General features: G+C 43.1%; 1 protein-coding gene across 1 annotated transcript in view; it reads right to left on the reverse strand.

The window, feature by feature from the left end:
- Positions 1 to 11955, reverse strand: part of MORC2 (MORC family CW-type zinc finger 2) — a 100524-nt gene that overhangs the window by 81526 nt on the left and 7043 nt on the right. The window contains exons 2-4 of the mRNA XM_026661180.2: positions 9875 to 9928; positions 8741 to 8775; positions 3101 to 3169 (exon numbers count right to left, since the gene is read on the reverse strand). Coding sequence (XP_026516965.1) covers positions 3101 to 3169; positions 8741 to 8775; positions 9875 to 9928 — 158 coding nt within the window. The remainder of the gene's footprint in view (positions 1 to 3100; positions 3170 to 8740; positions 8776 to 9874; positions 9929 to 11955) is intronic.

The raw sequence follows: 11955 nt of genomic DNA on the forward strand, positions 1-11955 counted from the left end.
AAAGGCTAATGTAGTGCCCATCTTTAAAAAAGGGAAGGAGGAGGATCCGAGGAACTACAGGCCAGTCAGCCTCACCTCAGTCCCTGGAAAAATCATGGAGCAGGTCCTCAAGGAATCAATTCTGAAGCATTTAGAGGAGAGGAAAGTGATCAGGAACAGTCAGCATGGATTCACCAAGGGCAAGTCATGCCTGACTAACCTAATTGCCTTCTACGAGGAGATAACTGGCTCTGTGGATGAGAGGAAAGCAGTGGATGTGTTATTCCTTGACTTTAGCAAAGCTTTTGATACGGTCTCCCACAGTATTCTTGCCAGCAAGTTAAAGTAGTATGGGCTGGATGAATGGACTATAAGGTAGATAGAAAGCTGGCTAGATCGTCGGGCTCAACGGGTAGTGATCAACGGCTCCATATCTAGTTGGCAGCCGTTTTCAAGCGGAGTGCCCCAAGGGTCGGTCCTGGGGCTGGTTTTGTTCAAAATCTTCATTAATGATCTGGAGGATGGCGTGGACTGCACTCTCAGCAAGTTTGCAGATGACACTAAACTGGGAGGAGTGGTAGATAAGCTGGAGGGTAGGGATAGGATACAGAGGGACCTAGACAAATTAGAGGATTGGGCCAAAAAAACCTGATGAGGTTCAACAAGGACAAGTGCAGAGTCCTGAACTTAGGACGGAAGAATCCCATTCACTGTTACAGACTAGGGACTGAATGGCTAGGCAGCAGTTCTGCAGAAAAGGACCTAGGGGTTACAGTGGACGAGAAGCTGGATATGAGTCAACAGTGTGCCCTTGTTGCCAAGAAGGCTAACAGCATTTTGGGCTGTATAAGTAGGGGCATTGCCAGCAGATCGAGGAACGTGATCATTCCCCTCTATTCGACATTGGTGAGGCCTCATCTGGAGTACTGTGTCCAGTTTTGGGCCCCACACTACAAGGAGGATGTGGAAAAATTGGAAAGAGTCCAATGGAGGGCAACAAAAATGATTAGGGGTCTGGAGCACATGAGTTATGAGGAGAGGCTGAGGGAACTGGGATTGTTTAGTCTGCAGAAGAGAAGAATGAGGGGGGGATTGGATAGCTGCTTTCAGCTACCTGAAAGGGGGTTCCAAAGAGGATGGATCTAGACTGTTCTCAGTGGTACCAGATGACAGAACAAGGAGTAATGGTCTCAAGTTGCAGCGGGGGAGGTTTAGGTTGGATATTAGGAAAAACTTTCAGTAGGAGGGTGGTGAAGCACTGGAATGGGTTACCTAGGGAGGTGGTGGAATCTCCATCCTTAGAGGTTTTTAAGGCCCAGCTTGACAAAACCCTGACTGGGATGATTTAGTTGGGAACTGGTCCTGCTTTGAGCGGGGGTTGGACTAGATGATCTCCTGAGGTCCCTTTCAACCCTGATATTCTATGATTCTAAGTTTGCTGCTGCATAATGAACGAGGTAGAGCTTCCACATGGCTCCTATGTGGCCTTCATTACTGGCAGAACCCATTGCGATCATCCAGCCTGGAGGCAATGAAGACACAGATCACTGTGATTAGGTCTGCATCATAAAGAATCACACTCTTCTGGCCTGCTGAAGATAGGAAGAGGCATTTTCTGGCAGTGTGGAGTCAGTAAGAGCTGCATATCAATTGAAATGGCAGATGCTCTCAAAGGGCAAAGACATGGTTCCATCCAATTCTTCAAAGCACTTCCCCCCTTCCTACAAACATCGCATTTATCCTTCCCAGACTGAGGATGAACTAACACTTTCACTCAAGCACCAAGTCAGTTGGCAAAGGACATAATTCATGTCTGATGCACAATGTTGTCATGAACTGCTACTACTGAAGCCCATATCATCCTCTAATATCTTCTAGTAGTTCAATATACATGCTGAAAGATAGACACAGGTCTCAATACTGCAAGATTCCACAGATGAGAGTGCTCAGGGAAGACTAGCAACCAACCACCACAACCCTCTTGGATATGTCCACAAGAAATGACACTTAGCCAACTCAGTGTGACTCCACCCATCCTGCCAGGTCACTCTGACAAGGCGGTAGTATAGAGAGGCAGTGTCAAAAGCTGCTGGTAAATCTTAAAATATTAACATGGATGTCTGCCTTCTGTCCAAGACCAAAAGACGAACATGTGTTAATCTTCAGGACACTCTAAGACCCAAATTGTCTCCCTGGCCCACAGGAAGTTGATGGAAAGGCTGAGGTTGGCACTTCAGAGGTAGTTTTGCTGATAGGTTGCTGCTGTAACTGTGCTCTCACTAAATCAACTGTTGAGTCTGCTATTAATTGTACAGTTTGCCAAGAGCACCAGAGCCTGGGATGGATGCCCTTATGTAGTTAGTACAAACCTCAATCAAATAAATGACTGAGAAACTTCTAGGTTACTGATATATCAGGTGTTCCTGGAATCTTTTTTGCCCCACTTTCTTAATAACCTTACTCAAAGAAGGGAAGTAAGACAGGGCTTTAATTGGTAAGATCTTCTGCAGCCCATGTTAAACTATTGAAAGTTTTATGGCAGTCAATACCTTATCCAAGAGTGGTATTGATATGCTTTGGATCAGCAGATGATCTAGGTGGGTGTCACTCATCACGAGAGTAAAGGATTCATTTATGTGGTGGCATGGACTTCCCACAGTACTTAGAGGTCCTGTAGTGATGTGCCTGAGTCAAACTTGTGAAAGAAGGTCTTCAGAATCCATTTGCTTGGTCCTGGAAAAACTTCTCCGTTTAGCTAGAATTTTTGGAAAGCAGGCAGAGAACTCCTCTCAGCAGGACATATTTGGGTCCAAGGCAGAATGAAGGAAGTCTGGTTTAATTATTCTTGTCACAGTTTCGCTGATTCCATGGCAGAGGAAAAAGTGGCTCTTAAATCTCTCTTGCAGATGTGACATGGATTTGCATGGACTCCTTGTGACAATCGGATTCAATTTCTGTCTTGTGCCACTGCTGCTCTAATTGTCTGACTTAAGTTTTTATACCACATGCCTCATCCATTGAGCCCATCAAAACCATAGGGATGTGACACTGGCAGAATACTTGCAAGGATTAAAGTTATTTTCTCAGCGTGACACTGCAAATAGAACTTCCTGTCACTTACTTGAATCCATTCCTGCTCCATCATCCAAAAAACATAGCATGAATTGACCTCGCAGGTCCTCTCGCCGTTCTACAACAAGAGAAGAATTAACAGAACCATTACACAAAAATAGGAAGGGGAATTAAAAATTGTTTGAAAAAGTGTCCAAACAGTTTTCATGACTGGAGTAGCACAGCAAGCAGGACTCAGACTTCAAGCTGATTTGTGTGTGGTACCACTACAAAATGATTAGTCACCATCAATAAGAACTCTTAGTAGGAAAAACAGGAGCAGATGAAATTGTAGGTGTTATTACAGAAAAATTAACCTCTTTCACAGAATCATAGAAGATTAGGGTTGGAAGAGACCTCAGGAGGTCACCTAGTCCAATCCCCTGCTCAAAGCAGGACCAACACCAACTAAATAATCCCAGCCAGGGCTTTGTCAAGCCGGGCCTTAAAAACCTCTAAGGATGGAGATTCCACCACCTCCCTAGGTAACCCATTCCACTGCTTCACCACCCTCCTACTGAAATAGTGTTTCCTAATATAGACTCAGACTCATAGACTTTAAGGTCAGAAGGGACCAATATGGTCATCTAGTCTGACCTCCCGCATGATGCAGGCCACAAAAGCTGACCCACCCATTTTCCCTTAACTCAGCTGTTGAAGTCTCCAGATCGTGATTTAAAGACTTCAAGTCGCAGAGAATCTTCCAGCTTGCGACCCCTGCCCTATGCTGCGGAGGAAGGCTAAAAACCTCCAGGGCCTCTGCCAATCTACCCTGGAGGAAAATTCCTTACCGACCCCAAATATGGCGATCAGTAGAACCCCGAGCATACAGGCAAGATTCTCCAGCCAGACCCTCATTTTACCAGCGATGGCACGTTATTGCCTAATTGACTAAAATCACGTTATCCCCTCAAACTATTCCCTCCATAAACTTATCTAGCCTAATCTTGAAGCCAGAGAGGTCTTTCGCCCCCACCGTTTCCCTCGGAAGGCTGTTCCAAAATTTCACCCCTCTGACGGTTAGAAACCTTCGTCTAATTTCAAGCCTAAACTTCCCCATGGCCAGTTTATATCCATTCGTTCTCGTGTCCACATTAGTACTGAGCTGAAATAATTCCTCTCCCTCCCTGGTATTTATCCCTTTGATATATTTAAAGAGAGCAATCATATCCCCCCTCAGCCTTCTTTTGGCTAGGCTAAACAAACCAAGCTCCTCGAGTCTCCTTTCATAGGAAAGGTTTTCCATTCCTCGGATCATCCTAGTGGCCCTTCTCTGTACCCGTTCCAGTTTGAGTTCATCCTTTTTAAACATAGGAGACCAGAACTGCACACAGTACTCCAAATGAGGTCTCACCAGCGCCTTGTATAACGGAAGCAGCACCTCCTTGTCCCTACTAGAAATACCTCGCCTAATGCATCCCAAGATCGCATTAGCTTTTTTCACAGCCACGTCACATTGCCGACTCATAGTCATCCTGCGATCAACCAGGACTCCGAGGTCCTTCTCCTCCTCGGTCACTTCCAACCTATGCGTCCCTAGCTTATAACTGAAATTCTTGTTAGTCATCCCTAAATGCATCACCTTACACTTCTCACTATTAAATCTCATTCTATTACTCTCACAGATCTTGGGAGACAGACCTGTCCTTGCTTACAGACAACCCCCCAACCTAAAGCAAATACTCACCAGCAACCACACATCACTGAACAAAAACACTGACCCAGGAACCTATCCTTGTAACAAAGCCCGATGCCAACTCTGTCCACATATCTATTCAAGTGACACCATCATAGGGCCTAATCACATCAGCCATACCATCAGGGGCTCGTTCACCTGCACATCTACCAATGTGATATATGCCATCATGTGCCAGCAATGCCCCTCTGCCATGTACATTGGCCAAACCGGACAGTCTCTACGCAAAAGAATTAATGGACACAAATCTGACATCAGGAATCATAATACTCAAAAACCAGTGGGAGAACACTTTAACCTGTCTGGCCATTCTATGACAGACCTGCGGGTGGCTATCTTAAAACAGAAAAACTTCAAAAACAGACTCCAAGGAGAGACTGCTGAGCTGGAATTGATATGCAAACTAGACACAATCAACTCAGGGCTAAATAGGGATTGGGAATGGCTGAGCCATTACAAACATTGAATCTATCTCCCCTTGTAAGTATTCTCACACTTGCTTCTTATCAAACTGTCTGTACTTGGCTACCTTGATTATCACTTCAAAAGTTTTTTTTCTCTTACTTAATTGGCCTCTCAGAGTTGGTAAGACAACTCCCACCTGTTCATGCTCTCTGTATGTGTGTATATATATCTCCTCGATATGTTTCACTCAATATGCATCCGAAGAAGTGGGTTGTAGCCCACGAAAGCTTATGCTCTAATAAATTTGTTAGTCTCTAAGGTGCCACAAGTACTCCTGTTCTTTTTGCTGATACAGACTAACATGGCTGCTACTCTGAAACCCATCCTATTATTATTACTCCAATTTACAAGGTCATCCAAGTCTCCCTGCAGAATATCCCGATCCTTCTCCGAATTGGCAATACCTCCCAACTTTATGTCATCCGCAAACTTTATCAGCCCACTCCTACATTCGCTTCCGAGGTCAGTAATGAATAGATTAAATAAAATCGGACCCAAAACCGAACCTTGAGGAACCCCACTGGTGACCTCCCTCCAACCTGACAGTTCACCTTTCAGTACTACCCGCTGCAGTCTCCCCTTTAACCAGTTCTTTATCCACCTCTGGATTTTCATATCGATCCCCATCTTTTCCAATTTAACCAATAATTCCTCATGCGGTACAGTATCAAACGCTTTACTAAAATCGAGGTATATTAGATCCACTGCATTTCCTTTATCTAGAAGGTCTGTTACTTTCTCAAAGAAGGAGATCAGGTTGGTTTGGCACGATCTGCCTTTCGTAAACCCATGTTGAAATCTGTCCCAACTGCCATTCACCTCAAGGTCCTTAACTACTTTCTCCTTCAAAAATTTTTCCAAGACCTTGCATACTACAGAAGTTAAACTAACAGGCCTGTAGTTACCCGGGTCACTTTTTTTCCCCTTCTTGAAAATAGGAACCACATTAGCTATTTTCCAGTCCAACGGTACCACCCCCGAGTTTACAGATTCATTAAAAATTATCGCTAAGGGGCTTGCAATTTCTCGCGCCAGTTCCTTCAAAATTCTAGGATGAAGATCATCCGGTCCGCCCGATTTAGTCCCGTTTAGCTGGTCAAGTTTGGCTTCCACCTCTGATACTGTAATGTCAATCCCCCCTCCTTTATTCCCCTCTGTCCTGCTCCCTCTATTCCTAAACCCTTCATTAGCCTTATTAAAGACCGATGCAAAATATTCATTTAGATATTGTGCCATGCCTAGATTATCCTTAATCTCCACTCCATCTACATTCTTCAGCGGTCCCACTTCCTCTTTCTTTGTTTTCTTCCTATTTATATGGCTATAAAACCTCTTACTATTGGATTTAATTCCCCTCGCGAGGTCCAACTCTACACAGCTTTTGGCCTTTCTCACCGCATCCCTACATGCTCTGACCTCAATAAGGTAGGTTTCCTTGCTGATCCCTCCCCTCTTCCATTCTTTGTACGCTAGACCTCCCCCACTGCAACCTGAGACCATTGCTCCTTGTTCTGTCATCTGCCACCACTGAGAACAGCCGAGCTCCATCCTCTTTGGAACCCCCTCTTCAGGTAGTTGAACACTGCTATCAAATCCCCCCCACTCTTCTCTTCTGCAGACTAAATAACCCCAGTTCCCTCAGCCTCTCCTTGTAAGTCATGTGCTCTAGCCCCCTAATAATTTTTGTTTCCCTCCACTGGACTCTCTCCAATTTGTCCACATCCCTTCTGTAGTGGGGGGACCAAAACTGGACACAATACTCCAGGTGTGGCCTCACCAGTGCCGAATAGAGAGGAATAATCACTTCCCTCGATCTGCTAGCAATGCTCCTACTAATCAAGCCCAATATGCCATTGGCCTTCTTGGCAACAAGGGCACACTGCTGACTCATATCCAGCTTCTTGTCCACTGTAATACCCAGGTCCTTTTCTGCAGAACTGCTGCTTAGCCAGTCGGTCCCCAGCCTGTAGTGGTGCATGGGATTCTTCCTTCCTAAGTGCAGGACTCTGCACTTCTTGTTGAACCTCATCAGATTTCTTTTGGCCCAATCCTCCAATTTGTCTAGATCACTCTGGACCCTATCCCTACCCTCGAGCGTATCTACCTCTCCCCCCAGCTTAGTGTCATCTGCGAACTCGCTGAGGGTGCAATTCACCCCATCATCATCCAGATCATTAATAAAAATGTTGAACAAAACCGGCCCTAAGACTGACCCCTGGGGCACTCCGCTTGATATCAGCTGCCAATTAGACATCGAGCCATTGATCACTACCCATTGAGCCCGACAACCTAGCCAGCTTTCTATCCACCTTATAGTCCATTCATCCAATCCATACTTCTTTAACTTGCTGGCAAGAATACTGTGGGAGACCATATCAAAACCTTTCATCGGGAAAGGAAAGTAGCCTAAGCTCACATACTAAATCAAAGCAAGCAGAGGAAGCTTATGTTTTAAATTTCTGAGAAGAAAATAATCAAGCTGTGTACAATTGTGGTCATCTATGTTCCAAAAAGATAAACTGAAACTGGAACAGGTGCAAAGAAGATCTACTAGGATGATCAGGGGAATGAAGGGCCCAGAGCTTGGCTTGTTTAGTAAAGCAAACAGAAGGCTGCACGGGGTTTTCTGCTCTCTAATACATTAGGGGGATAAACACCAGGAAGGGTGAATAGTTACTTAAGCTAAATGACAATGTAGGCAGAAAAACAAATGGATATAAACTGGCCATGAACAAATCCAGGCTAGAAATTAGAAGTAGGTATCTAACCATCAGAGGGATAAGGTTCTGGAACAGTCTCCAAACAGAAATGGTGGGGGCAAACAACATTAAGAGATGGTCACAGCTGGAAATGAGACCTTGGGGGAGGCCCCGGGCTCAGAGGTGACACCGTGCATTCTCTCTGTCAGGTGCTTGACTGGCTGGTTCTTGACTGGCTCAGGGTCTAACTGATCACCATATGCGGGGTCAGGAGGGAATTTTACCCTATGTCAGAACTAGCAGTGACCTTGGAGGTTATTCACTTTCCTCTGCAGCATGTGGGTGCGGGTCACTTGCCAGGATTATCTGGGTTTATCTCAAGGAATCATTTCCCTGCCACTGCAGAGGGCTCTGGCACTAGCACATCTGGTCTCCTGTGGGTTGTAATACTTTGGTCTCATTTCAGTTGTTGGGTTAGTGCGCGGGTGCTGGGTGGTGTTGGTGCCCTGTGTTACACGAGGTCAGACTGGATGATCTATTGGTCCCTTCTGGCCTTAAACGCTATAAGATTCCTTTAGTCTGGTAAAGGATTCTAGTTGATGAATTCAAGACCCATTTAAAGACAATGCAAGACTCCCTTCACCACCCTCCTACACCTCTCCTTCTGAATGATTTTTTGATGTTAGAAATGTAATAGATTTGAAGGCATTACTAATCCGTAATTTGCTGGGTGTATTTTGCAATCCTCCTGACATTGCTGGCATCGAAGGAAAAGACAAGTCTGACTTACCTGTGTAAATATCTATTCTCGTGGCATCAGCATCTCTACAAAGTAACAAAAACACAATCAGCGTCCAAAGCGTGAATGAAGGCGAAAGACGCTAGGAGCCCAAGAGGATTTTGCATGTATGAGTAGGAATTTCAACAGGAGTTATCATTATGAATCAAAAACTGTCTAAGTCTCTAAGTATGCAGTGTTGTTGTAGCCGCGTTGGTCCCAAGATATTAGAGAGACAAAGCAAATTAGGTAGTATCTTTTATTGGACCAACTTCTGTTGGTGAGAGACGAGCTTACATAAAACTTTTCTTCAAGAGCTGTGTGTAAGCTCGAAAGCTTGTCTCTCACCAACAGAAATTGGTCCAATAAAAGGTATTACCTCACCCACCATGTCTCTCTAAGGCTTTAAGCGTCAGCACCCCTCAAAGAAATCCAAGAGGCTTTTGTGTACTATTGCATTTTTGGCCTTCCCTTGTTTGGATCCAAACTCCACCACAAGACACTGATGCTGCATACTAATTAAATCTGATTACAACGCAAATACCTATTCCGTCAAACACTCATTTTAGGAGGGAAAAATGAGTACATGAAGGAAAAATATCTTAGTACATCACGGTGGAATAAGCCTCCAACTTCAAGCTTCTTTCAGCTTTTGAAAGACATCGATACTTCCGTTACATTACTTACCTTCTCCTCAAGCAAGAGTTCTTCAGAATCTGCGCTCCCCTTTGTGTCTGGAACCTCCCTCCCTATCCCAATGCACCAGATGACCTAACTATTCTTCAAAATGGCCATAAAATTCACTTTTGCAAAGCACAACAATGCAAAACCACATCAAAAGGCTAGGGAAAAAAGGATATAAAACTGATCCTCCTTGGTCTCCCAACACACAGTGTGTTTTCTAGCTGTTTATACTATCAGTTTTTCAAGATGGGGCCCCTCCTCCTCTTGGGCAGGGCCTGTATCTTATGTAGGATACAGGTGCACCATCACCATTCAGCTATAATATAAACTTCTGTATTACATCTTTCTTCTTAAGATCTACTGGTAGTGAAGGTCACTCAGCTGCTTACCCTAAATACGTGGGCTAGTTAAAGCAGAGCAACTTAATTAACTCCCAATATAAATACAATCTCAAATACATACCTGGCATTATCTACAAGCTCAGCAAGGGCACCAAACAAGAACTCATGAGTGGTTCTGAAATGTCAAACACTGAGAGTCAGGAAGGTTACTGCAATTTTGAAAGACTGTCTATCTCTCAATTTAATATGTGTGTCAAACTGATTTTTTTAAAGTTTTTAACTAATTTGTAACATACTTCCCCGCCAATCAATGCAACAAAACTAGAGATCAGAGGTGCACTATTCATAGAATCATAGACAATTAGGGTTGGAAGAGACCTCAGGAGGTCATCTAGTCCTGTCAAAAACAGGAGACCAATAAAACAGCTACTGGTTAAATAATATTAGCAGTTTGAATCAAGAAAATCTAAACTATGATCTTTATGTAGTGGCATTAAGAGTATTAGTTAAGGGGAAAATTATATTAGTTCCCCCTATTACAAGGTGTCAAAACAGTGAATCATTGACTGGCACTCTTCTATCAAGAAGTAATCAATACATGTGAATCCTTGATTACTTACTATACTAACTGGTTCTTTTAAACGACAACTAATTAAGTCATTTTAACTAATAAAACCTGCCCTGACAATGATTAAACTGCACAGGATTGGAGGTTTCTTTTCCTTAAAAGCGTCTCTTCAAATTCCAAGATTTAAATTTCTGATAAATATGAACTTGGTATGCATTCATATGCTTACTACTGTTGCACAAATCAGATATTTTCTAGAGAAATCAGTGGCTGCAGCTGTTGCTAATCCAGAAAAAGATGATCATGAACCAGCATGGTATGTTTCATCATATGATCTGAGGAATTCAATGTCAAAATTTCTCTGACTGAATCCCAATTCACTATCATCCTGAAGACAAGAATATTTGAGTCCAAAGTTCTTAACTGTCATCATTCGTAAGAGGTTCCCAATCCAAAATTGTAACATTCCACGTGGTTGCTCTGCTGCAGTCTTTTCCCACAAAGTCTTTCCCCAGTCTTTTACTGGCTCTTATTCCCTTTTCTTTAAAGCCTTCATTATTTTTTTGTCAAAGACCAATAGATGTAAAATCTCCGCTGTACATCCAACATGGTGATGCATCTTCAAAAGCTAATCGGTTTTCAAATGCAGACTACCTATGACCCTGTGATAACTTCAGCTAAACTAGGGGAAACGCAGAAACTGGATGAATGGTGTTCCTCCCCAGGTTAAATTCAATGACCAGTATAGATTGGGCCACATGTAGAGCTAAAAAATGCACGTTTATTGACTCTGACTTTACAACTTTACAAGAACACTTACTAGGGCTGTCAAGTGATTAAAAAAATTAATCGCACGATTAATCACTGTTAAACAATAATAGAATACCATTTATTTAAATATTTTGGATGTTTTCTACATTTTCAAATATCTTGATTTGAATTATAACAGAATACAAAGTGTACAGTGCTCACTTTATTTTTTTTTTACAAATATTTGCACTATAAAAAACAAAAAATAGTATGTTTCAATTCACCTCATACAAGTACTGTAGTACAATCTCTTTATCATGAAAGTTAAATTTACAAATGTAGAATTATGTACAAAAATAACTGCACTGAAAAATAAAATGTAAAACTTTAGAGCCTACAAGTCCACTCAGTCCTATTTCTTGTTCAGCCAAACGCTCAAACAAATTTGTTTACATTTGGAAGAGATAATGCTGCCTGCTTCTTGTTCACAATGTCACCTGAAAGTGAGAACAGATGTTCGCATGGCACTTTGTAGCCAGCCTCGCAAGATATTTACATGCCAAATGTGCTAAGGATTCATATGTCCCTTCATGCTTCAACCACCATCCCAGAGGACATGCGTCCATGCTGATGACTGGTTCTGCTCGATAACAATCTAAGCAATGTGGAGCGACGCATGTTCATTTTCATCATCTGAGTCAGATGCCACCAGCAGAAGGTTGATTTTCTTTTTTGGTGGTTCGGGTTCTGTAGTTCTGCATTGGAGCGTTGCTCTTTTAAGACTTCCGAAAGCATGCTCCACACTTCATCCCTCTCAGATTTTGGAAGAGGCTTCACATTCTTAAACTTTGGGTCGAGTGCTGTAGCTATCTTTAGAAATCTCA

This window comes from Terrapene carolina, unplaced genomic scaffold (genome assembly GCF_002925995.2).
Source record: "Terrapene carolina triunguis isolate 2854851 unplaced genomic scaffold, T_m_triunguis-2.0 Scaffold951, whole genome shotgun sequence".
Classification (NCBI taxonomy): Eukaryota; Metazoa; Chordata; order Testudines; family Emydidae; genus Terrapene; species Terrapene triunguis.